General features: G+C 35.4%; 2 protein-coding genes across 5 annotated transcripts; both read left to right on the forward strand.

Annotated features, from left to right (window-relative positions):
* The first annotated feature begins 230 nt into the window (after positions 1 to 230).
* On the forward strand, positions 231 to 17035 carry LOC109050125 (glycerophosphocholine phosphodiesterase GPCPD1-like). Of its 4 annotated transcripts, none has more exons than XM_042778217.1 (20): positions 231 to 502; positions 1204 to 1291; positions 2363 to 2453; positions 2548 to 2632; positions 3890 to 3965; positions 5495 to 5536; positions 5629 to 5752; positions 6076 to 6301; positions 6457 to 6619; positions 7112 to 7241; positions 7676 to 7730; positions 7826 to 7918; positions 8128 to 8205; positions 8307 to 8346; positions 8867 to 8925; positions 9093 to 9158; positions 9248 to 9384; positions 10298 to 10433; positions 10566 to 10726; positions 11313 to 11622. In XM_042778217.1, exons 2-20 carry the CDS (start codon positions 1243 to 1245, stop codon positions 11560 to 11562), a joined length of 2061 nt encoding a protein of 686 aa, XP_042634151.1. In that variant the 5' UTR covers positions 231 to 502; positions 1204 to 1242; the 3' UTR covers positions 11563 to 11622. The 4 variants fall into 4 exon arrangements, with proteins under 4 accessions (XP_042634151.1, XP_042634154.1, XP_042634152.1 ...); XM_042778220.1 differs by lacking the exon at positions 11313 to 11622 and adding an exon at positions 15981 to 17035 and having other exon boundaries at positions 235 to 502; XM_042778218.1 differs by lacking the exon at positions 231 to 502 and adding an exon at positions 723 to 1111 and having other exon boundaries at positions 11313 to 11623.
* A 1998-nt stretch (positions 17036 to 19033) lies between these two features.
* Positions 19034 to 27701, forward strand: napbb (N-ethylmaleimide-sensitive factor attachment protein, beta b). The gene is made up of 12 exons (XM_042778354.1): positions 19034 to 19245; positions 20426 to 20505; positions 20798 to 20914; positions 23064 to 23110; positions 23483 to 23560; positions 24393 to 24448; positions 24600 to 24684; positions 24777 to 24881; positions 24965 to 25033; positions 25831 to 25881; positions 26461 to 26466; positions 26498 to 27701. Exons 1-12 carry the CDS (start codon positions 19148 to 19150, stop codon positions 26561 to 26563), a joined length of 858 nt encoding a protein of 285 aa, XP_042634288.1. The 5' UTR covers positions 19034 to 19147; the 3' UTR covers positions 26564 to 27701.
* Positions 27702 to 27936: the final 235 nt, after the last annotated feature.

Raw genomic sequence — 27936 nt, forward strand, 5'->3', positions numbered from 1 at the left:
AACAAGCAGAGCCTACCATCGTTAAAAAAAAATAATAATGTCATGAATTCTGTTCAGCTAAAAAGGAAAAAATTAATAATGCCTGGTTATTAATTTATTTAATATCAAGCGCTTGCCCAGATAAACTCCACCCAACACGTACGTCATGGAAGAAGCCTCGCCCATCGAACGTCAATCATTTCTTCCACCAATCACATGCGTCCATAAAACGCAGAGAAGGCGGAGTCAAAGAGCCCTCCCTCAAGTAACCTTTTCAACGCTATTTTAAATCTTTTATTATTATTATTATTATTTATTTCAACCAGCACATAGATTCACATAACTGAGATACGTAATAATTTTAAGTCTAATGCCTCGATAAATTTCTTTTAAGAAATAGTTCACTGTAAATAGTGCCGCGTTACCGGGCTCGCAGAGATCCGCGTGCATGTAAACATGGGCACGTCAGCGCGCGATTAAAGTTTCCCGGTACTGGAGAATGGATATTTGTTTTTAAACTCAGGTAACTGTCACCTTATCATTCTTTAAATTACTGTATCGGCTGGACTAGACACTGGATGTACGCTGAACATTTCGTTTTACGCTGGAGGTTTTTAAATAACATTTTCATGTCTATATAAAGTTGTTACATATTGTTAAAACAATTAGTTGTTGTTGTATCATTTTTGTGGATGTGGTATCTTTGTAGGAGTGTCGAATGTAAGCGAATGCCTGGCGAATATCGACCCTTAAAACTATCTTTACCGCGCTCAAAAACCGGCTGCGTCTCAAAACCTAGTGGGCTCCCTATCTAGGTAGCGTTTTTAGAACGTAACAAAGTTTTCTATGTAGGCAGCTAAACTTACTATGTTTTGATCAACACACTCGGATACCGGGTGTTGTTGTTACTGACAGTAACCGGCTGCAGCCGGTTCAGACCGTGTTGATTTTGCTTCCTCCACTCAAACAGTTGCGTTTTATCAAAAGAGTCAAGGATCTACCATACCATCATTTCCCTCTCTAATATTCCGTCCAGCAGTAGTAGAAAATATTTGTGTTGATGTTTAGGGCGCATTAAAATACATTTATAATGTAACGGATTCTTAAAAGTGCACAGCAGTTCTACAGGCAGGTATCAGACCACAGATCAGCTGATGCTGTTAACTTGGCTTGGATTTGTTTTGCACCGGCCATCAGATGTGTTTCTTACCCTCTGTGTTTTAGCACACTTCATTCTCTTCTCCATCTGCCCGAGTGTCAGTCATGGACAGCACTAAAGTCACTCTGACAGTGAGAGGGACCACAACAATGGGTAAGAAGAAGAATTAAATAAAACATTAACACTGTGTGTAACTTTCCGTAATAAGTCATTAACAACTATTGTATTATAAATCAGAAGTTCAGTTGTGAAATATGTGTTCATATCTTTTGACATAAGGTTTTCTTTTAGCCACTTAATTCTAATTGTGTAATTTTAAAAGTTCTTATTAATAAAAACAATCAAGACAGTCTAATTAAAATAATGTAAATGTGACATTTTGGAACTGTTGGAGTGTGTTCTGATACTATGATTGACCAACGTGCTATAGATTTAATATTTTGAGATAATTTAGTTGCAACATTGATGCTTTATTCATAGAACTGAGAACATCCCGTTGAACTTGAATAAAATAATGACAATTTCAGATTTTTAAGTCACTTGGTTTGGATACTGTTTTAAACTTTGTTGTTATAAAGCATCTATAAAATGTTGACAATTGAAATGTAAAATGTGGTTGAATAAAGTAATGCTTAGTTAATAATAAGTGTTGTTAAGCTTATGTTAACTTCAAGATAGATCAGTAATCGTTTGTGCATTTTTAACAAATGCCGACATTTATTAAAGTAATTTTATTTTTTATTTAATTATTTTTTATTTTTTCAGAAAATATATTAATGGGCATTTTAAAAAAGGTTTATCTTGAAATAACTTTTTAATATGCATTAAATTAAAAAATTAAATATTATTGTTATTATTACCTTTGATATTATTGTTGATTTAAGTATATATGTATATTTTTGTCTTTTGGTTGTTAAGATAAAATTGTTAAATTATGTTGAACAATGTATTGCAATTATATTGTATTACTGCTGATTTTGCCATAGATGTGGCATTTAATCTAAATAAATAAATTAAATAATTTAATAATGTGCTAATGTTATTAGAGAAACGTATTACAAAGAATACAACCCGTGTCTGTATTTATTGTATGGCAAATGTTGACATATGATACTTAAATATGTTAGTGTTGAAAAGAATGTAATATTTCTTCTGTATCACCTGGAGACACATTCTTTTGCTTAGCACAAAAGAGAGAAATAAACTATTATGTTTCTTTATCAGGTGAAGTGATTGCAGTGGTTGGCAGTTGTGAAACCCTGGGCAGCTGGTGTCATCAAAAAGCCGTGACCCTACAGCCAGCAGAGGAGGATGGGTACAAGTGCAATGCCATTTTATGCTTGCCTTCCAGCAAAAGCACAGTTACCCATGACCCACATATTTGTCTTCTGTGTCTGGTCTCACCCCAGCACCCTGTGGAGAGCAACCGTTCAGGTTCCTAGAGGGGGTGAAACCAAATATCGCTATTTCAAGGGATTCATTTTAGAATCTAAGGTGAGAATTTCTTTTCCTAGTAAACAAACATGACTCCTGGAACGTTCACACACATTAATCTTTAAAGGTCTAATGATGAATTGATTAGCCAACACCTCTAAAGGGCAGTCTCAGCTTGTATATTTATTTTTAGATGTTGTTGTTTATAATTCTGTTCATTACTAGTTTATTTCTGGTCCATTCACACAGAACAGATTCAGAAACATGAGACGTGGAATGAGGAAAAAGGGCTAGGCCTCGAGATGTTTTTTTTTTTTTTTTTTTAAGTTGAACTTCTTGAACCTGAGCGCCGTGTCATTTGAGACGCTTTAAAGAGACACGATCACAATCGGTCAAACATGTCGTTCTAGCTTGTGTTTACATAGAAAAACGATGGAAAAACAGCACAATGAAATATAAAAATCTGTTCTGTGTGAATGGCCTCTTAAAGGCATATCAGAATCTATGCATTATCTATTGTTTGTGAAATACATGTGTGATTTTCTTGAGTATGTCCAGCTGTTTTATTATACATGTATGACTGTAGATTTTCTTTAGAGAGTTCTTTCACATGTGGGATATGTGGGTTATGTCTTTTTCAAACATTCCTCAAGGGCTTTCATTTAATCATCTTTATTTCTTAGGGTACATGTAATTAAATGTAATAGTCTTTAAGCTGTCGAAATCCTTCTGTGTGAGTGTGTGTGGGATTTCCAGGTCATTCTCCTCACAGCTGTTAATCTCATTTTAGCTGAACTCCACTCAGTTCTGGGTAGTTTTTTGTTTTTGTTTTTCTTGGAGAATGACATTCCTGGAACAGGCTTCCTGTGAGCCCCTCCTAACATGCTGTGTCCTTCATACATAATATTTACACTTTAGCTGTTATCTCATGGAAATATGAAAAGAAATATTCTTTTTGAATTTATAGTGGCAATATTTTCACTAAGAATTAAGAATTTCGAAACAGGAATTCATGGTTAGGGAAGTATTAGCGCAAAATTAATCTTACTTTAAGATGGTAAGTACAAGGGATTTCAAAGTTTTTTTACATATATAAATAACCTGGAGATCTCTAGTTAAACACTGTGAAAAATGCCAATGTGTTTCTTCTGACTAATCAGTCCACTTTTCAGATGTCATCCAACTGGCTGGCTGGCAGAAAGTGGTGACTATATCTCATATTCTTTTTTCGGGAGTGAGACTTTGGTTTGAATGGCCAAAGTGGTCTTTGTTTTTCCAAAATCTGTCCATAATCATAACCCCCATTTGGAATTACAGAATGCAGGTGGGCCATGTCAAGTCATAGTCAGTAGATGGGAGACCCATCAGCTGCCACGCTCATTGAGTCCCTCAGGTATCTGATCCCAGAATAGTCCACACGTTTGAGTGTCCAATGCAACCCGTAGGCTCCTTTTGTCATTTCTATTACATTCAGATCAGTTTGTCCCGTTTAACTCTAGGCGTATGTTATCAATACATGCTGACTTCAGCTTTTTAAAGACAACATGAATCATTCACAACACATTTCAAGTTTGAAATATGATGTGTGAAACTAGTGGAAAGTAATGTGATGTGGACTTGATTTTACCTCTCAGAACACTGGCTCTTACAGTGGCCATGATTGTTGTTGGTTAATATTATTTTCCCCTGCCCACATTATTTTCTTGAGAAAATACATCAATGAATCATGCACATTAAGACCAGCAACATTTATTTTTGAAAGTAAATAACCCTATTTACTATATAAAAAAATGCATATGGTCTTATTGTGCATGAAGTATTGATGCATGTTTTAAAGAAAATAGTAAATTTTGATTTCATGTTGTCTGTTATGTTGATTTTAATGTAATTTGTCATGGACAGATGTAATGTCAATAAAAGCCACTTAAGGGAATCTAATGGAACCTAATTATTAGAAACCATAACATTTAGTGGGCTATTACTCCTCATAGACAAATAGAGCGAAGCAGTTTTCACTGGCGCATTCTTGGGTTGACAAGCAATGCTTTTTTTTCTTTTGCCTTCTCCTAACTTAGCCGCTTTAAAATTTTGAGTTCAATTATTACATTTTTTTTTTTTTTTTTTTTTTTTTTTTTTTTTTATAATTGCTTAACTACATGTTAAAAAATTATTTTAAATCACACATTATTCGGATGCATATTGCACAACGCACGTTTTTTGAATAATTCTATTAATTATTTTGAGTTAATTTTTATATTTAAACCATGTGAAGAACACATGCATTAAACACTCCTTTATTTATTTTTTTGTTAAATAATTGCTTATATTATTTTGAGTTGATTATTAATGCACACATGCATTTAACACATCTTTATTTACATGTACAACGCACATTTAACACACATGCATTTAACACACTATGCAAAATAATATATTTTAAGGGCATCTATACTTTTTTTGTTTTGTTTTGTTTTGTTTTTGCTAGGCAGGGTCCATCATTTTAATCATGTAACGTTTGGTCCAGATGTTATGTGTTATGTTCCTTAAAAGTTTGTCAGAATTTCTTTGTGCTTGTGTTGCCACAAAACAATTTGCTTGCATGGTAACACTTGCTGAATTATGCATTTTGATTATTGTTTATTAACTTTTGGCAACCAAGTAGTAAACCTTTTATAATTATCTCTAGTGCTACTCTTAAATTCTATAATATACAGGCTACAAAAGTGTAGAGCACCAGCCAGTACAGAGCAAACTGAACACTTATTTATGTGTATAATTTGATAGTTTAAGAACAAATCAGAAAATGTATGTCTCATGCCAGCAGTGGAAAATGTGTTTGCTCTGTACTGGTACCTCTTAACTTTTGTAGATGTGTAGCAGGAGCGGTTGACCTTCCATATTAAATTTGGTTATTTCTCGCAGAACCAGAGTTTGTGATTGACGATGGACATTTTGGAATCCATAGTAAGTTTGATCATTAAAACTAATGAACAGTTTTATTGCAATACAAAACAATATCATGTCATCTTACTTTAATATGCAAATGAAATCTGCAGGTGGCATTGAGTGTGTGGACTCTGGCTGGCTGACGTGCCAGACAGAAATTCGTCTCAGGCTTCATTACTCTGTTAAACCTCCAGTATCTATTACTAAGAAAAAATTTAAGAAATCACGCTTCAGGTAATATCCTTCACAGAATACATATTTAACTCTTAGAAAACTTTTCTCAAGGTTAGTCAGTCACATTTATTCATAAAGATAATTAGAAATCAGTTCTATAAAATAAATAATTACTAGTCAAATTGATCTGTTAATTAATGGTAGGAATGCAAAATATTGCAAGCAGTTTAGTAGGGCTTATATTTCCAATTCAAACGCTATATTTTCTTCTAGCCCACGTACTAAACTTAACATTTCTCTTTTTAAATTCACATTACACTGTTCGATGCCTGATTTTAAAGAAAATGCTAAAATATAATTCATCCAATCAATGGCTGCTTTAGATTGAAGCTGACGCTGGAAGGTTTTGAGGAGGATGAAGAGGAAAGCCCTTCATCACGGCACAAGATGAGCACTACGCTGGAGATCAGTATGATCAGTGACAGCGGATATAAGTCTCGTCATTCCCAGCCAGAATGTGGATACGCCCTTGAACCCTCCCAGTGGACTGAATACAGTATTCACACCATGGACCCAGACAACCTAGAGCTCACCTTTGAGTTCTTTGAGGTACGGAAATCTTTGGTATTGTTTAATAGGAAGATTTTGACCACAACTGCATCACAAAGCATTTTGATGGAGTTTGTATTTTTATTTTTTTACATTAATTTTGCATGAATCCTGTTGGTGACTTACGGCTGTTATGTCACATCATTGTTGTTTAGGAGGACCTGAGTGAGACCGTGGTTCAGGGTGATGTCCATCCAGGCCACGTTGGTACCGCATGCCTCTTGTCATCTTCTTTTGTGGAGAGTGGCAAAGATCAGGGTGTGGTCACACTACCCATCATGAGCCGAAATGCCAGACAGACAATTGGAAAAGTTAGAGGTATAATCAGTACCACAATGCACTGATGTTCAAAGTCTAAACATCTCATTTGTACACCATAAAACTAAAGCACATTCCTGCCGCCCATGATGGTTTCTGTTCTTCCACTGCATGCACACAACATTTGCCTCTGTAAACACATCACAGACTGACTATGTAAATAAAGGGTAAAGTATCTCATGTTGGCAAGATCCACTCAGCTTGCATTGTTGCTAAGTAGCTAGATAATATGATTTTGATACCATTCATTTATTGATGTGCTAATTTAATTAAATGTATGCTACATTTACACTAGTGTGTTTTCATTTTAAAACAGCGTTTATAGTCTCCGTTTTCAACGGATGAAAACGTTGGGGTAGTGTAAATGTCAACGACATAGCAAAAGTTGAGCTTTTGTGTAAACGTAGCCTTAAGCATTAAGTGTTGACTTCACTAAAGTAAAAGCTTAAGTATTGACTAAAGTAAATGCTTTTATTCTTGATGTGATTTTAGTGGATTACTTGGTGACACGACCTATCCAAGGCTTTCAGTGTGACATGAGGCAGTCTTTTACCAAATACTGGAAGAAAAGGAGCGCTTTGGATGTTGGACACAGAGGAGCAGGAAGCACACTTGCTCCTAAGTGAGTAGCAACAGTGTAGATGATCGGCATGTCGCCATGCAGCACCAAATAGTCATGAGTATGTAAACTTAATGTTTTACCAAATAATCCTGAGTCTGTCCACTTAAGATTTTGTGCTTTATTGTCATGATTATTTAATTAATATAGTTACAATAACTATTTCACAATAGTAAAATCCAATCAGATCCCCTGAGAATTTGTAAGTAAAAAAAATATTGTCCTTTTTTTTTTTTACGTTTTAACAAATGTTGCTTTTCAGGTGTTTCAAGGTGAGTATTGACTCTTGAATTTTTGCACAGCCTGTAAAAAACTGTAAGAAGGAAAACACAACAGGCACACCTGAGGGTTGCTGCATGAACAGAGTTTGAGAGAGAAGTGCTTGTTTAACAGAAATAAATATATTGCTGAATGACAATATGATTCTCTTATTTCAGACATCACAAGATCAGGGAAAACACAATTGCCTCATTTCTAAGTGCGGCCAACCATGTGAGTCTAAATAAAGAATGGAACTAAATCACAAATACGTTAAGTTTTGTTATATGAAATGTAAGGCTAATGCATTTATATTTATTTTCCCACAGGGAGCTGCTTATGTAGAGTTTGATGTTCATCTCTCTAAAGATTTAGTTCCAATCGTGTACCACGATCTCACCTGCTGCATTTCTATTAAAAAGGTAAAATTCACATTTGGCTCCAATAACTTGAAAGTGAAAAGTCACTATTTGAACTTCAGTGTAGCTTTTGTTTTCACTCCATTTGAAGACTTCCTACTTAAACCTTTCAAATTCAGACTTGAACAGTCATAAGCTCTGATTAAAACTGCAATACAAAAGGAAGAAGGAAAATCTCCTTTGTGCTTTACATTTCTTGTGTCCTTTTATAGAAAAATGACAAGAACTCAATGGTATTGTTTGAAGTTCCTGTCAAGGATCTTACGTTTGATCAACTTCAGCTTTTAAAAGTAAGACTTACTTCACATTCTTTTACTGTTATTGATCAATGAAAGGCAATTATCTCCATCCTGATATTGATGAGTGCGCACAATGTGTTTGTCTTTGTCAGCTCGTCCACACAACTGCCATGGAAATTCATGACCACAAAGGTAGAACTTGATTGATTTATATCACAAAGTACAAATACAAATGCAGATCATTATATAACTACTTGTCAAACTAGTTGATGGCCTTAATGACAGATTAATGTGCAGTGTTTTGTCTGTTTAGGTTTTGTTGAAGAACAGTGTACCTATAGAGAGCAATAGTCAGTTTCCAAAAATCAAAATTTAGCGATAAGAATTAAATCTTTCAAGACAGACTATTCATTAGCTTTGAGTTTGTTAAACAATGTTTTACGCCTATTTCACCTTACATTAGTTCATTTAGGATGTGCATTAAATACATTTAATGACAAAAAATTTTTTTTTACTGCATAATGGGATAGTTTTGTAGTTTGAGGGGGAAAAAAGTTCAAATACTTTTTAGCTGTAAATCAGTGTTGTTATTCATCTCATATCTGGTCGGTATGGTTTAAGGCTTAAAACCCAAGCCTCTGTTGAGCTGTAAATAAACAGTTAACTGTTGAATAGAAAAAGATGATTGTTTGTGTGGTGTTGATTTGTCTAGACTTGCAGGATGAAGAGGAGTATATAGATGAGCACCAGCCTTTCCCTTCCCTTTCACAGGTATGACAGCTTTATCTTTTCATATAAAACTTTGAGCTCATGAACAAAAAAAAAAGAATTATAACATTTTTTTTAGTAGTTTAAGTAACTTTTTCATAGATGTTTGCTTGTATTGCCCACCTGGACTGCTTGGTTAACCTCTTATCTCATTTGATAACTTGTTCCAGATATTCCAGGCTGTTCCAGATCATGTGGGATTCAACATTGAGCTGAAGTGGATTTCTCAGTTCAAGGTTTGTGTTGCCTAAAGTGATGTGTGCATTAGTTTGATCTCAGTGTTACCAGAGAGAAACACCCTCGTTGTATTTGTTTCTCCAAACAGGATGGCTCCTGGGATGCTAAACTCTCCACCTACTTCAACATGAATCAGTTCTTGGACATCATCCTCACCTGTGTGCTGCAGAACGCCGGCAATAGGAGAATAATCTTCTCTTGTTTTGATCCTGATGTTTGCACAATGTAAAAGCCTTGTTCACATGCATATTCTATAAATGCACTGATGTTTAAGGTTATATATATTTTTACTATAGCAGCCAATTTAAGCACAGTATAAACCAACAATATGTTTTTTAAGATGTACAATAAGTCCAGGGACATTTATTAAAGAAATAGTTCACTTAGAAATGAAAATTGGTTGAAATTTTACTTACCCTCAGGCCATCCAGGATGTAGATTTTTAAGTTTGTGAAATACAGCATTGCATCAACTGCTCACCAATGGATCCTCTGCAGTGAATGGGTGCCGTCAAAATGAGAGTCCAAACAGCTGATAAAAACATCACAATAATCCACAAGTAATCCACACCAGTCCAGTCCATCAGTTAATGTCATAAAGCGAAAAGCTGCACAAACATCAAGATTAATCATCAAGATGTTTTTATCTTCAAACTGTTGCTTCAAACTTAAATACAAGTCCATAATCTATAATATTGCTTCCTCCAGTGAAAAAGTCATCTAGTCTGAATCAGGAGAGAAATATGCAAAAATCAAGCACCGTTTACTCATTTCTTAACAAATATGTTGGTGGATTTTGATGTGGAGGAAGCATTATTATGGATTATGGATTTTTCCCTTCACAAGACATTAACTGATGGACTGGAGTGGTGTGGATTGCTTGTGGATTATTATGATGTTTTTATCAGCTGTTTGGACTCTCATTCTGATGGCACCCATTCACTGCAGTGGATCCACTGGTGAGCAAGAGATCAAGAGATCTGTTCCGATGAAGAAATACACAACTATATCTTGGATGGCCTGAATGTGAGTAAATTTTTAGCCAATTTCCTTTTCTGGGAGAACTATTTATTTAAGGAAGTAAATAGTCAACCTTGATGTTGTTTTTAAGTTTAAATAAATGTTGTTGTCTTCTTCAGGGTGAGGCAAAAACAGAACAAATACCCCATCCTGTTTCTGACCCAAGGAGTGACAGACCTCTACCCTGAACTCATGGACATCCGCTGTCAGAGCACTAAGATCGCCATGAGCTTTGCTCAGAGTGAGAACATACTGGTAAGAGAACGATAGTGTGACAGCACAGCTGTTGATACTTAAGAGACAGAGACAGCCAGTTTGGAGCATCAAACTGTGGCATGTCAAATTTCATGACAAAGACTAAATAAAGACTTTTTTTTGTGTTCACAGGGAATCAGCGCTCACACTGATGAGCTCTTGCGAAACATGGAGTTCATCAGAGAGGCTCAGTCTAAAGGGTTGGTGGTCTTCTGCTGGGGCGACTATAACAACGACCATGAGAACAGGATGAAGTTGAGGGAACAGGGCATTGATGGCCTCATATATGACAGGTGGGCTATAATTTGTCTTTCTGTACAGTTCCTCCAACAGCAGTCTTTAGTAGGGCTGAGAATATTGATTAAATGTTTACTTGCACTACATATTGACAATATATTGTTGAACTTTTCACTTGTGAAAACCAAATTAGCTAGTCATAAAGGTACAGCAGCAAAGTCATAAAGATGTTGTCATACATAATTTGACTGCCATGTTGACTCTTTCAACATCATCAATGATCGTGCATGCATTTCTGTATAAATGACGTTGTGCTTTATGGCTTTTCCCTGATTCTGGGTAAAGGTTAATCTAATCAGCGATGTTCTGTGTTTATGTAATGCACTTTATGTCATATATGCACTTTTCAATTAGTTACAATCAGACATAACCTCTGACTGTGTAAATATCACTGTGTATGTATGTGGAAAAAATTTAGCTGTAAAATGTATCCAGTAAAACCAGTTCTGAGGCCTGTCAAGCACTGACAGATATTTACATAACATGCTGTTTGCTGGTTTTTTTTTTTTTTTTTTTTTTTTTTGCAGTTTCTGACAGTTCAGCTAATATTTGTTCTGTATTTTTGTTCCTTCTCTACTGTAGTAAAACCCTCAAGACCTGCTTAGAGAAACTCTGTTCCTGTTTATTGAAATTTAAAGGAATAATTCAGCCAAAAATGAAAAGTCTGTCATCATGTACTTACCTCTGCTCACTCCAAACCTGTATGATTTTATTTTTTTGTTTAGTTTTAGTATGTCATTTATTTTGTGTTAATTATTTTCTTTGCAATTTTGAATTCATTTTTAAATCAATATTCTTCATATATGTACACACACACACACACATTGCTTAAATATGTACTTTCTATACATTAGGGGTGCACAATAAATATCGGCCGATAATTAATGCGCATCTCGTCATTTAAGCCGGTTCTCTAATCAGCAGTAAATTCCATCAGGTGCTTGATTTCACATAGAGCAGCTGTTACTACACAGAGCTGTTGTTAACTGACAAGTTGCGCAAATCCACATTCATTATCAGCGTGGATTTGCACAGCTTGTCAGTAAAACCGGCTTTACTGACAAGATGCGCATTAATTATCGGCCGTTATTTATCGTGCACCCCTACTATATATGTATACAATAATTATATATAGGGATGTTATATATAGACATTTGCCGGATGAAAATAGATACAAATATATGACGATTCAAATCAGTTGAGATGTTAAATGAATCGTGATACATTTGGGGGTGGGAGTTTTTATGAAGTTATCTCTGAGGGGAACTGACTGTCTTTAGAAATGTTTAGATGAAATTTTCTTTTCATCTCATCTCTGTTTAATTCATATTTAAGCAGCTGCTCATGCTGCATGTATTCAGCATCTTTGGACTGTGATTCAAATGCAGTGGGTGCCTCTAATTTTGAATGGAAAGAGCACAGGTAGTGTCAGGATTAGACTTGTTTTGTCATGTGTTTCAGTTCCTGTTTTACCTTACTTGGTCTGTTTCCTGTCCTTGTTTAGTTTGATTACTAATTGATTCCCTGCACCTGTCTGTTCCTCGTTATGCAGTCTTTATAAGTCTTGTCCTTTCAGTTTAGTTTTGTCCGGTCTACTAGTAACATGTGTGGCTTCCTTCTGGTTTCCATGTTGGAGTTACCGGTGTGTTGGCTTAATAAAGACTTTTCTGATTATCCTCGGTTCCATGTTCCTTCCGGCACAGTAGTGTGACAGAAGACCAGGCCTACAACATTTTATTCTGTTTGTCTACCCTCCGTTTGTTTACCGGTTTTTTCTCAGTCTTTTTGTTTCCGTTGTGTGCTCTCATGGATCCCTCCCTTCACCCCAAATTCATCCTCCTCCTGCTGGAGCAGGGGGAAAATTCGTTTGAGGGTTATACCAGACTGTTTCTGGCTGTGGCCCATCTCGCCACCTATCCGGATGATGCGCTCTGCACGTTCTATGATGCCAGCCTCAACACCGCGTGCAGAGCACCGTCGTCCGAAGATGGCCCTCGAGCGGAGTTCGCCGCATTTGTGGAGTGGACACTGGCGAGAAATGGATCTCCGTTCCCCACCTGTTCCCGGGGATTGATTGCCAGTGGCACTCCCGACCCAGAGCCCAGCCCACCATCTCCCCACGGTACGGAGCATAAGCCCACCGATGACGGAGAGCCAGAGCCCAACCCGTCAGACCAGGTGCGAGAGCTGGCTACAGTGCCCAGCGCAAGGGAGAGAGCTGTGGACGGTGTGAGTGCGGAGTGGAGTTCCGCCCCCTGCATCGCGGCTGAGGGTCAGCTGAATATGGAGTGTTAAAAGGGCCAAAATGAGGAGGTGGATCTTACAGACTGGGAACCAGAACTGGAAATTGAACTGCCCCCTCTCCTCTCTCTATCGTCTCCTCTGGTCCCATCCATCCCTCACCTCCAGCCTCCGAGGCCCGGACTCAGCCTCGGCCCGTGGTCTCAACGGCTCCACCTCGGCTCCCTCGCCTCCGCCATCAACCATCGATCCATCAGCTCCACCTGGCTCCCTCGTCCCTCCGGCTCCACCTTGGTCTGGTTTTGACCATTCTGCGCCTTGGGACTCCTCTGGCTTTGTCTCGTCCCTCTGGTTCCATTAGGCTCCTTCATCCCCTCATCTTCACCTTGGTCCTCAGTTGCTCTGGCTCTGCCGCGGATCTCTGGATCTCCGCGTCGGTCGCCAGAGCCCTCGGCTCCACACTGGCCCCCCATATCCTCGGCATCCCCCCCGGCTCGTTGGCTGTCCGTCTTTGCCTTGGGCTCCACCTGCTCCGCCGCTTTTGGTCGGCCCCCTGGAGTCGGCAGCTATTCCTCTATGGCTCCTCCCACCATCGGCTCCACCTTGGGCCTTCATAATGGCTGTGGCCTGGGTCCAGCTGGACTCCTCCTGCTCAAAGCTCCTCCTGGCTCCTTCCTCCATCGTCTCCTCTCTGGCTCCTCCCTCCGTTGTCTATGTCTGCCGGCCCCCTCCTGGGGGTCAGTCCTCCACCAGAGCCTCCTCCCAAGCTCCCACCTATGCCTCCTCCTGTTGCCTACGGTGTGAGGACGCACCTTCTGGGAGGGGGGCAATATGTCAGGATTGGATTTGTTTTGTCATGTGTTTCAGTTCCTGTTTTACCTTATTTGGTCAGTTTCCTGTCCTTGTTTAGTTTGATTATTAATTGATTCCCTGCACCTGTCTGTTCCTCGTTATCCTGTCTCTATAAGCCTTGTCCTTTCAGTTCAGTTTTGTTGGGTCTACCAGTAACCTGTGTCTTCCTCCTGTTTTCCATGTTGGCTTTACCCCGTGTTGGATTAATAAAGACTTTTCCGATTATCCTCGGCTCCGTGTTCCTTCCGCCACAGTAGGGTGACGGGTAGCCTTTGCCTATATGAAGTGTTGTGTGAGTTGAGTGAATCGTTACATCCTTAATTATATACAATAATAACGTATTACTACCAAATAGTCTTTTAATTGGCATTTGGCTGCTTCCTGACTTATCATTCTCACTGACTAGCACCAAGAGAACCGTATTGTTTAACAGCGATGATGTGAGGCAGTAAAACTGTGGAAATTTGTTTTTGAGTAGCTCTTATTCAATTGATTCAGCACTGGGTTGAGGTTCAGCTGCATGTTACATCATTCTGAGCATTCGAGACTTCCTCTTTATATGGGTGGCCTAGTTTCCCTCCCAGAAGCCATATTACACAAATTAAAGTGCAGATGTGCATTTGTTTTATTTCCACTGTGAATTTTTCAGTACTAGCCACGTTAACAGTGCATGAATCCCCTGCGTGGGCCTCAATGACTTAATCATTGAAGGATAAATAAATGAATAAATGGATGGCTTCTGCTCTGAAACCAGCATGATTGAAGATCTTGATAAAGACATGTCAGATCTGCATTTATCTACATATGAATGATCTCACTCTAAACGTATTTGCTGTGCAAAGTAAACCCAATTATATTTGAATATCGTCTGTTATTATAATGATGTTAGAGTTATTATAGAAGATTATAAATTGTGATGAGTGCTTTTCCCACACATTTAGAATGGATGACTCCTTTTTCATTAATAAATTATGTTTTATTCCTTGGGGTTACATATGGGATATATTTTTAATAGCTGAGTGCTTACTGAACATGTTTTGGCATGTCATTTGTAATGGATAATGAAGAACATAAACATAAATCTTCCAAGAGCCAACGGAAAAGAGCCCATCAGTATGCATAATGCTCTTAATCACACATATATCATCTAACACCATGATGGTAGAAACATCGTGGTAGAAGGCTTGTTGATGTCAACTGTGACTTTCTTCGTCACAGATATTTAGGTGCCACGCACAAATAAATTAATGAAGTTGTTCCAGTTACCATGGATATCCTTTAAATGCTATCATGTTTTCTGTCACTGGTGACTAAACATTTAATGAATATCCTGTTCTTGTGAATCTAAAGATTCTTTCAGCTGTGAGAAGTCCCAAGCAGTGAGGTTGGATTTTCAGGCTGTTGTTTTTGTTTATTCTGAAAGAGAACGAGGCTTGTTTTTAATGTAATGACCTTTGTGAGAGGAGACATCATAAAGTCAACGTGAAATTCAAAATATATGTTTTTTTAAGTGTATATCCCTGATCTTAATATAAACAATTTATATACAAAAGAAGGCATAGTAATGGGTTATCTTAGAGGGATAGTTCACTCAAAAATTATAATTCTGTCATTTTAACTCCACTTCTTTCTTTCTTCTGCTGAACACAAAAGAAGGTTTTTGAAGAATGTTGTTTTTTGATGGTAGCCATTTACATCCATAGTATTTTTTTCCATACTACTTCAGTATTATATCTGCTTTTGTGTTCTGCAGAAAGAAACCTTTTCATTCAGACTGCTGAAGTAGAATAGGTTGTTACAGCAGTTCATGTTAACTTTAATTTGATATGGATGAAAATGAGGCTATGGGGTACAATCACAGTCTGTTTAACCTGTCTCACTGTCCTATATCATAAACTGTCATAATTTCCATGTTTTCAGGAGTTGTTTTTTGCCCAACAAAGACTTTTCATTTTGTTTGTTGTACAGACTATACTTGTAATGCTCAAGGCTTCCTTTTCATTTGTCATATTAAATATTATCTCTACTCCAAGGTCTGTAGCAGAAAGCATGATATGGCACAAATATGGAGATGCTTATCATAAAACACTGAAAACTCCTTTCCTTTAGATTGACCCACAGCTAAAAAAATGTTTTGCACCATTTCTTTGTCCACAGAATCTGTGATGACAAACTCGAGCAGCCAAACATCTTCAAGGTAGAGGAACAGGGCGGAAGTCTCAAGAAGGTCATTCAAACATGTGCCTGCTCCTCCTACAGCATTCCCTGCTCCTCCAGTCCGTGTGCAGGAAAAGCCCAGGAGGCCAACGGGGAGTCCGATTCCGGCCTCAGTTCCTCTTGAGACCCACACAGCCTGTCCACCTTCACTCTATGTCTGTAATCTTCCAACAAAGCACCAGAACTAAGCCACAAATACACTCCGTCATTAAGCCAAACTTAAGCCTGAGATGTTTTAGAGCATAATCGTGTAAAGAATGATATTAGGCACAAATGCACAATGCTAACTTCCACAAAAGCAATATTTTTTGCTTTATTTAGCCAATTTGCTGTATATTTCGATGCAAAAAAAAAAATGGTGTATAGAATGTTTTTTAATATAATTTTTAATATTCTGATTTTTTTTTCTCTTCAAGTATTTATCGATTTCTTTATCAGAGTAAGTATTGAACATTAATACAGTATAGTATTTCTATTTCTTGAACAACAAAAATGCAAGATTATTATACCATACAAATAGCAATTCCATTTCAGTAGCTAAAAGTGAGGCCTGCCTCTTTAAAATCTCTTAAAAACAAAAAGATTTTGAGGGTTTTGTTTTAAAAAAAGACACTTGTGATGTGAACATGTTCCTCGCCTGTATATTATTATCTTTTCACTACTATATCCATCCACAAATTCATTCTTAAATGAAACTGTTTCAGCAGAACAAAATTGAATCATCTTTTTATTCAGATGTGCAGTTGACATGAGCTCTTCACTGTAAATGGGTATATGCTACTGAGTGTCAGTGTGATCTTGTCTCTCAGCAGGTATTTATTCTGCTTCTCCTCACTACAGGGCAGTGAAATCATGCATGTTTGCTGTTCAGTGCAACACTGGTCTCCAGCAACGTGCTTTATGAATCCACACTCAATGTTGTAGATGTCAGCATTTCAGCATAAACCAGGACAATTCTATGAGAGCCAGAATAAACATACTTATTACTAATGAAAGCTGGGTCTTTCCTTTTGTTCGGGGTTATCCCAAAATTACCAAATCCTTGGGCACTACAAAAAAGATTATGCATTATGGGTAGAAAGTAGTGCACTACATAATTTAGGAATGAAAGTGTACAATACAAATTCAGGCTATAAAATGGCTGATACGTCGTATATAGCACTATATAGGAAAAAGATGCCAGTTTGCAAACAGTAATATATTGTTCACTTTCCATGAATAAATTGTGACTTTTTTTCAAGAAAAAAATCATGGAATGTGAATGTTTGATATAGGCCAACCATTATTTAGTATTCAAATATTGCTGTGCTTGTTGGTTAGATTTTGAATGCTAAATATGAAATGTATAAAAATAACAATACTAATATATTTATTTAGCATTGAATAAAATTATTTAATTCCCAGGACCTGGTCATGGTGGCATAAATAATCATATTTAATTAATTAAAAACAATTTTAAAAATAAATAAAACAAATTAAACAGACTAAGACTGAAATTATTTGCGAAAAAAGTTGGATGTCATTTTTACGTTAAATGGCTGGAGCTGAATAAATTTTGAGTGAAAAAAAAACTAGGTAGAGGAAAAATAAAACTGCAGTAGTTGTAAAAACAATGTTTTCAGCAAGAATTCAAAAACTGTTAATCTTTGATACAGGGTGATTGTAAATGTAAATGAGTAAGCTGACTTCATTCAAGGGCACTAGATGTGGCATTTCAATGTTTGATGTTGAAATGCTCTTTTATCTGACACAGGTGAGGTGGCCTTTGGTGTGTGACGTCATTCTGCAGCTGTGTTGTGTCTATTAATATTTAACATTCTTCTCTGGCCGCAGGTGAGCATTTCCTATTTGTTCTCCCACATTATACATATAAGCATCAATGGAAAATCACCAGCAGAACTCCCTTTCACTCTGAAGGCTGTGTCTGAAATCATAGTGAGCTGCCCACATTCTTAAGCCACTTATAATGGCCAGAGATGCTGTCTAGCTAGGTTTAATACAAGTTACCTATAATTCTTTACCACATATTGTTGCAAACATGAGTGCAAAGGAAAGAAAACAAACTACCTTTTCCTGAAATGAATCTTATACAAACGAAGGAAAGGTGTGGTGCTTTTATTGTACTTTGTAGATGATTTGAGTTTTGAAAGTACACGCTCCTATAAATTTGTTTGCTTCAGCCTGTTTCTTTCGCTGTCTTTACAACTTTAAGATATTTTATTTCACACTATGTCACACTGATAGCTTGGATTTTTACATTTGTGTTTATAGATTGGTTATTCTTGTTATTCAGTACCTTTTTCTTGGGAATATTTTGTTATGTTGCATATTCATTTTTAATAATCAAAGAATTCTGCATTAGAGGAAAGACCCATGCAAACTAATACAGAGCTACTTTCAATGTTTCAGCCCTTAAACTTCTCGTAGTGAACTAGTATGGCGATCTACAGTACCATCTAGTGCTCAGCATGGAATATGGTTATTTCGTCATAATAATCTTCAGTGGCATTGCAGGAGCTTGTTGCTGATCAATCAACATTGTGGTAAAAGCATGCTCTCTTTATATGCAATTTATATATTAATTATATATAGCTATGCAAACCTATAATGAACCAAAATTAAGCCTACAATTTTTTATCTTCACATACTCTTAACTAAACTTAACCACACATGTAACCAAAGGGGGGGGAAATTAATAATTTTACCATATACTGAAGATTAAAACTACTACAAATCGCGCATTTATTCAAATATTGTTTAGTTGAAATGACGTTAAGTTTATAAAATTGCGGGTACAATAATTTCTAAATAAATTCGGGCATAATTTCTTACAATGTAAAAATTGCAATATTACGTAACGCGCATTGATGTGTGTGTTTATGGGAGTTGTAGTTTATATGTGTTCGATTCTTTTTAACGGCCGTTCATTAAAGCTCTGTCGCAAAACAACAAATCCCACAATGCTTTGCTCGAGCGTCCTGAACGCCCACGCTTAATAAGCGCAATGACAGTAATCCCCCGCTGTCATAGTGATAGAGCGCGAGAGAAACGAGCAGATAAATGAAAATAGGTTTTAGTGTTTATCTTTTCACTTAACCACAGAAATAATGGACAATTCCGGGAAAGAAAAGGAGGCAATTCAGCTTATGGCTGAAGCCGATAAGAAAGTGAAGTCTTCCGGCTCTTTTTTAGGAGGAATGTTTGGGTAAGATTAAATACATGCTTCTTCCCTGTTTATCCGATCAGTCCGCTGGACTGTTAAAATATATTGTCAATATGATCCTGTTGCCAAGCTTTAGCTTTATGTTAATCAGTTAATACTGAGTATTTAGTTGCATAAAAACTAAAAAGATATATGAATTTTATTGTACAAGGGCCCAAGCTGTGACAGGCCGCTTTGCGCATCAACCGATGGAAAAAAGGGCTTGTCCTATATGATGCATAGTTGATCTTTTTAAATAACGATTTTTGCGTGTTCATAATAATTAAATAATGATAATAACTGATGTGATTTCATGATTGGGCCACCAAGTGAAGTGTTTGGTGTTTGGCGCATTAGTGGCGCAGTGGCTGCGGTATTTACATTATATTTCTTGTTTTTATGTCACTATAATAATATTAACAAAAATACGGAACATATGTAAAATCGTATTAAAATTTTATTATTTATTACTCCTTTTTTTAGTAATGTTTACATGTACTTTAATTATTAGTCTGTTGTATATTATGTAATAATAATCTAAAGTTAATATGAAAAAAATATATGGTACTATTTTAATATTAATATTAACTGTATTACATTAAAATATTTATGTGTACTTATTTTAAATATTCTGATTAATACAACTAAATATTGATTAAAATAAATATAACATCTTTTAAAATATACATTTAAAAGTAAATCTTTATTTTAATAATTATAACTTATGGTTTTAAACTTTACACCAATGGCTGATTAAAGCCATTCTTCAGTTCATATCCATATTTTTTTTGGAAGAGCCCGGAGTCGACAGCAACAGTGAGATGCTTTATTGACACCCCAAACATATTGAGCACTTATTCAGTGTTATTTATAGTAAACAAGCTCTGACCTAGTCTGGTGTGAAACAGATTTATTTTAAATAGTTTTAATTAATATGATATGAGGCACTTGAAAACTGACCCGATTGAATATTCCCACCAGGACACAAGGTTTTCTAGGACTTCCTGTTTATTAGCAGCTATGATTTTCTGACTTAACCCAATAATATACATACAATCAATATTAACCAATATTAATAAAGTGTTTACCTTCTGGTTTGTAGAGTTGTTAGGTAAACGTTATAGTTTTCATTAAGGTATTAAATTGGAAAAAAGACATAACTGAATCTTCTCACATCTTTCAGAGGAAATCACAAAGTGGAAGAGGCATGTGAGATGTACGCCAGAGCGGCCAACATGTTCAAAATGGCCAAAAACTGGAGTGGTATGTGCTTTTTAGTGGTACAGACATGAAGTGCTTCATCTTTAACAAGTGGTATTGTATTATATAATGCTTAAAAGGTCATTATGTAATATACATTCAAATTGTTTGAATAAGAACCCTTAATTCATGCATAATTCATGCCCTTAACTGCTAAAATATAAATATTTCTGAATGAATATAATCTCATTAATGACGTTATCCTCATGTCATCTTGAATAATTCTACAGCTTTGTTTGTAATTGACAGGATATATTATGATGTTTATTATATATTCATATTCTGCTGTATCCAGCTGCAGGCAATGCTTTCTGTCAGGCGGCCAGAATTCACATGCAGCTTCAGAATAAACACGATTCGGCCACCAGCTACGTTGATGCGGGAAATGCCTTCAAGAAGGCAGATCCACAAGGTGAGGCCGCAGATTCACAGATCAACTTCCAGCTTCATGACAGTCAGTTGATTTATTCTGTATTAGCAGATGTTTTGATACATCTCAAGATGAATATTTAATATATGACTGTTGCTGATCCTTCATATATTTCTAAACAAGTTCATTCTATCACTTTATCACTGAATGGATTCATTAATTAAATTACTCTCATTTTATAAAACAGTTGTTTCTGTGTGAACATAACAGTATTATTTTAGTGTTATTTATGTACTATTATAGTATTATTTATTAATATTTTGAGTTAGCGCTTTTATTGTTTTCATTTTATTTTGTATAAATTTTATGTACTTTTGTCATTTCTATTTGTTTTTTATAATATTTCTATTTAGTTTTAATTCATTTTGTTTAATATTTAATTTTAATTGATTTTTATTTCAGTTTTCATATCATAAACACATTATATAAATGCTTTCTTATTTTCCTTTTTTTATTTTATTTCAATTAATTAAACAATTATATATATATATATATATATATATATATATATATATATATATATATATATATATATATATATATATATATATATATATATATATATATATTTTTTTTTTTTTTTTGTTTTGTTTTGTTTGTTTGTTTTTTTGACTGTGTGCTGGGGTGTATTCCAGAAAGCAGGGTTAACTTACCGTGAACTAAATCCTGAACTCTCGGTTGATTAACCCCAAACCTTGCTTACTCGAGGTATGTGGTTCCAAAAATGCGTCCGGGAGTAAGTTCATTCAACTCAGAGTATGTTCCTGGTTAAGACTCAAGACATTCTCAACAGAGCGATGAATCAACGAGTCACTATGGAAACGGACGCTAAGAAAAAGCGCGCCAAGCTGTTTCTTTCTTCTTCTTTTGTTCATTAGTTGTTTACATGCTTAGTGCATATCGCCACCTAATTGATGACCGTGATTTTTTTTCCATGTAATGTTTAATCCTTGAGAATGTGAATTATATTTTTTGTTTTATGCTAATTATATATTAAGTCATATCAGATATGTATTTTGATTTAGAATTTAGACATTATAGAAAATCCATGTGTGAGATAATATAACATGTAATAAATAAAATAAATAAATATATTTATAAGTTAAACATTACCTTGTCATAATGTTTTATAATTTATACAGCTAACTCTTATATATGGCAATAAAAGAAATAATCATATTAGAATAATGTTACCTTATTTATTACTTATATTAGTGCTTCCTCATTAACATATCAAAAAAATAAAAAAATAAAATATATATATATATATATATATATATATATATATATTATATATATATATATATATATATATATATATATATATATATATATATATAATAAGCTATATTACATATTGTAATATTACATAATGTTGTGCACTATCTGTCGCTCCCACTGAAGGCTCGCTGAAGTGAACTAACCCTGGAACATAACCTGCCCTGGAGCAGGTTAAGTTCAGAGAGTGAGTTGCTATGACTACTAACATACCTTGAAAGTTACCTCCGTTTTTGGAACTGAAAGGTTATCCACTTACTTACTCTTAAACATAGCCGAGTATGTCACATAACCTGCTTTCTGGAATTCCCCCCAGGTCACAGATTTTATTTCAGTCTGGCCAGTGTTTTTCAGATTTAGGTTACTAAAGTAAATAAACACACCTGAACCAGCTAATTAAGGTCTTAGGCATACTAGAAACTTCCAGGCAGGTTTGTTGAGGCAAGTTGGAGCTAAACTCTCCAGGACACCGGCCCTCCGGGACCCAGTTTGGAGTTCACTGGTATATGGCATAAGAATGAATGCTGCATTGCAACTAATATTAGGAGATTTTTATGAGATCAGTCAGTGAAGGTAGAAATGATATCACAGTCCACTGACAAATGTGTTGCAAAAATCAAAGAAAGTGTGCATTTGAATATACAGTGTATTAAAAATGTAAGCAGGTCTTTACACACAATAATTCAGCAGTGTAGCCGTGTATGTAATAGACAAAGTGTGTGTTTATATGCTGATATAAATCACTACACATATAGACAATAGGTTTCAGATAAATTGTTTTATTTCCATATCATTGATCATAAGTCTGACTGTCTAACTCTTCCTCCTCCTTCTCTTTAATGCTTGCGATTAGAGGCTATCAAGTGCTTAAATGCAGCCATTGATATTTACACAGACATGGTAAGATGTTTTTGTAGCAGTCAAAATCATAGTTGATATAATGTTCATCCAGGCTGTCCTATTGCTGTACTATGTCATCTTGGGGGGTTTTAAACAGCATTTCGTGTTTTAGCTGTCTAGCAATCCACCAACTATTACAGCAGAAACTCCCATTGAGCAGTTTAACAGAACATTTTATGACAGGCAGTAAGGCATCCCTCCCCCTTTCAAAATCTGGGAGAAATTTCATAAACATGAGGCCCAGAATCTGTATCCAAACACATATGGAATCAACAAAGCGTGTAGATGTTCAGATAGAAAAGCTTGATGGATACTGAATGGGATATACAACTGACAGTCAGTTTTATAAAGTCTCCTCCGTTCTGTCTTCAGGGAAGATTCACCATCGCCGCCAAGCATCATATCACAATCGCTGAGGTGTATGAATCAGAGCTGGTGGACATTGAGAAGGTACAAAAATGTTATTTAGTATAAACTGAAGGTGCATCTTATACTGAGAATGTAGAGTGAGACAGCTATAATTTGTAGGGTGTTGTATTATAAGTAGTATAAGTATAAAACACAGAAACAGCTGGATTAATGGTTCTAATTAAACAGATATTCATAATTTGGATTTGCAAATGTTGATCAAAGTTTTCCTCATCTAAATACATTTTAGACAGATTGCTGTCTTGCCACCAAAAAGCGCTTGAATTTACATGCATTATGTTTAATAAACCAACAATGTTTAAGGTCATGCATTAAATGTGGTTCTTTTCTCAGCGACAGATCATAGACAGTTAAACAAAAACCAAGTTGAGAAAATAATATATAATGTAATAAAAAATTATTATAATGTATTATTTATTTTCAAATAAGGTCACACTTTAAATGAGGTTCTTTTCCCATAGACTTTATAAACGGTCAAGAGAAGAAAACAAAACATTCCGAGAAAATAATATTTTTCAATTTTATGTATAATGTTATGTAATAATAATAAGCTAAAAATATTTTGAGATTTATCATAATGTATTTTTATTATTATTAATAGATATTTAATTAATCTTTAATATTATTAATAATAATAATAATAATATAAAATGATTATTGATTATAAAACTATTGAAATATTGTTAATAATAAATTCTTATTATTAATAAAAAATACAAATGTAAACAGCTTTGATAAACTTTTCTTAAGTTGCCCTCTGATAGTTAGCAGCTATATAGTTATTTGTTTTGAATGTAAACACTCAATGTCTGTGACCTTTAAGATTGAGATTTCTGTTTTTGGTTGTCTAAAGGCAATTGCACATTATGAACAAGCTGCTGACTATTACAAAGGAGAGGAATCAAACAGGTAAGCCTGCTTAGTAGAAGCCAAATAATAAAGGTCTTGTTTTTTCCCCCATGTTTAACCGCTTTGTTCCTAAGGAGAGGTTTCTAAGATTAATTGAGGCATTCTGAATGGTGCTTTAAGCTTTGATATGGACTGTTTGCTTAATTTACAGCTCTGCAAACAAGTGTCTGCTGAAGGTGGCTTCATACAGCGCTCAGTTAGAGCAGTACCCGAAAGCAATAGAGATTTATGAGCAGGTAAGCCATCTGTCGGTCTTCTGCAGATTCTTGCCACATTACTCGCTCACCGGCAGTCGCTAAATCACTCGGGAATTCCTGTCTGTAAACAGGTTGGAACCAACACCATGGACAATCCCCTACTGAAATACAGCGCCAAAGAATACTTCTTCAAAGCTTCCTTGTGCCACTTCATCGTGGACGAGCTGAACGCAAAGGTCGGCTCTCCATCAGGTCATCATGCACGCATATACATGGAGAACTGCTGCAGATAATATGTGTGACTTCCTTTCTGTCGTAGCTTGCTGTTGGAAAGTATGAAGAGATGTTTCCAGCCTTCTCAGATTCAAGAGAATGCAAGCTTCTGAAGGTTTGTTATGATACAGTTTACAACATATAAAAACACATTTTATAATCAAAACATATCTGACAGGACAGAGTCAAAACTGGTATGTTTTCCTCTCCGGAAGTGATTTTCTTAGAGCATCTTTAAAGGTAATTTAAAATAAAAGGTGGCATACATGTATTTAAACAAAAGTTGAATGATGATATGATTATTGTAATTTTCAGTAGCCTACATGAAGTATTTAAAATTAAAAAGCAGGAACTTATTACAGGCTAGGGCTGCAATATTATTATCGATTATTGCCCTTGATATTCTGTGTGGAGAAACAGCATATTCTTTTAGTCTTTTTTTTACTCATAAAATCAAGACTTCACTTTGGGTTTCTTAGTAGTGGTGAACTGTTATTTATATCTGAAATAAATTGTATACAGAAAGCGGGCAAAGCACTGAAGCAGTCTGCAATGCTGCAAAAACAATGTGTAAAATGAATGTTTGATGCAACGTGAACATATGTAATGTACCTTTTTTATTCATTTTCATAATTCACTTTAATCATGACAGTCGTAATAGATTTAGTTCAGTTGTATGGGGGCATTTTTTGTCTCTGTTTCTTGAATTGGGCATTTATGTTCATTTTGATGGCATTTTTTAACCTTTGTTAATTTCCGAACCCAGAACCCCCTAGCAATTGCATAGTATCATGATGAAAACCACTCTGAAAACTTTCGCAGTACCCAGGCAATCACTCACATTGAGTTTTGCACCACTTTCAAAAATTAATATTAATTGTTGTATACTTATAAGAGTTTTTGTCCTTACAGAAACTTCTGGAGGCCCATGAGGAGCAAAATGCAGAGGCTTTTACAGAAGCGGTATGACTTTTATCTTCAGGTTCTTTTAAAAAATTCATTTGTTATCATTGTTCCATTTTGAAAATAAAAATACTTAATACTTCAACCACTGGCATGAGTCTGGAGTGGGTCATGTCGAAAAGTTCATATTTATGAATCGAACGCACATGAACATCCCACAGTGTTTAAATTACAAGAGGGAAACTGAACTTTCTTTAAGCCCCAGGTTGAGGGTGTATCTATTGGAAAATATGGCAGACCCATTAGATTAATTTTTTTTTTCATTTACTATAAAACTAAGATGTACAAAATATGATAGTATTGTAAAATCACAATAAAATCTAAAACAATTACATTTATAGTACCTTCATAACCTGATAAAACACTTGCCAAAAACACACCTGATTACTTTATTTTTTTAGTTTTGTTGATTTTTTTTGTTGGTACATTGTCATCTTTCTCCGATAAGTAACTTGAACTCATAAATACATATTTCCCAGGAGGAGTTGAATGCATCATATCTACTACTTTGCAGTTCTTTTTGGTGACGCTAACATCACAGATATCTCATATTGTCTTCATTCTTTCGCCGTCTTTTAGGTGAAGGGTTTGGTTTGATTTCATATGATTGTTGGAGTGGTGGACCACCATGCTTCTGCGGATCAAGAAGACCATTCAGGGGGACGAGGGCGACCTAAAATGATCTGGACAGTGGGGCGATCACCCACTGCATGGCACCCTCCTTCCCCACTTCCAATTCACATTAGTTTCGTGCAATGGCCAAGTCCGGGTTTCCTAAAACAGTATGTCAAAATGTATTGCTGCAGCATTTCTAGAGAATATACTTATAAGTCTGTACTGTTACATTGATATTCAGTTTTATAATATAGCACATATCAAAATTTAGCTCCGGTTTCCCTGTTGCATTACGAGGGCATTTCTGGAAAAAATGGAGTGAACCGGTTCAGGACAGGGAAATTCAAGAATACAAACGGGATTTGAGATAGTCATTGCATTCTTTTGCAAAGTCACTGAATTATGACGTGCTAGAGCTGCATGAATTGTACAGAGAGAATTATTCAGTCAGTGCACAGGATTATGTATAATTATTAATATTATTATTTAGACATTGTTTTTATTTGTGCCGTTTTTGTAGTCTGCTCACACTAGTTGGCATGCAGGCCTCAAAATGCTTTTGTCCACATTTAATAACATCAGACGTTAATGCAGAATGAGAATTTCAGTTTCCCCACAATCCACCATTTTGAAAAGGTATTTAAATTATTTTAAAAAATTGTCATACCCAATTTTTAAATATTTCTTATTTATCCACTCCCTGAAATGTTACTTTTGGTTTGTTTTCTTAAATGTATATTTATTTAATTAAATTGTTATTTGAACTATTAATATTAGTCAGAAAATATTATTAGTCTAATAATATGATTAGTCAGAAATATTATAAATATATTATTAGTCTAATAATATTATATTAATGAAAAAAAAGTAATGTAACTAAATTTTTACACTGTCATCTCCATTGGCACTGAAATTGATGCGTTTGTAAAATCCTTGTATATCTCTTATTAATATGCTCAACGTGTGTGTCGTGTTGTGAATGCATAGCTCATGTACACTCTCCATTCCTGTGGTCTTTAGCAGCGTATGTCATTCTGTGTTCTATGTGTAGTGACGTCTGTATTTTACCATATTCTAGAGTTTTTAAAAAGCCATGAAGACGTACAGTACCAAACACTGAGCTTTCCCACAGAGCAGCTGATGTCTTTGCTGAATGTCTGTGAGAATGTACAGAAATAAAAACCAATACTCAAATGGCTACACGATTTAGGCAAGTGAAAGTCTGTTATATTACCTTGTTAGTGGTGTTCGCTATGCCAAGTATCACTGTTACACTATAACGCAGTTTACGCATTACATTTTGGTGTGTAACTCCTGCACTATTTGTGCTGCGGACTTTGACAGTAACTCCAATAACGTTGTTAGTTAAGAAAAAGTAAATATAAGAAGTATGTGTAAATAATATTTAATTAAATTTTCTATGTGTGTATAATATTTACA

Source organism: Cyprinus carpio, chromosome A20 (assembly GCF_018340385.1).
Source record: "Cyprinus carpio isolate SPL01 chromosome A20, ASM1834038v1, whole genome shotgun sequence".
Lineage (NCBI taxonomy): Eukaryota > Metazoa > Chordata > Actinopteri > Cypriniformes > Cyprinidae > Cyprinus > Cyprinus carpio.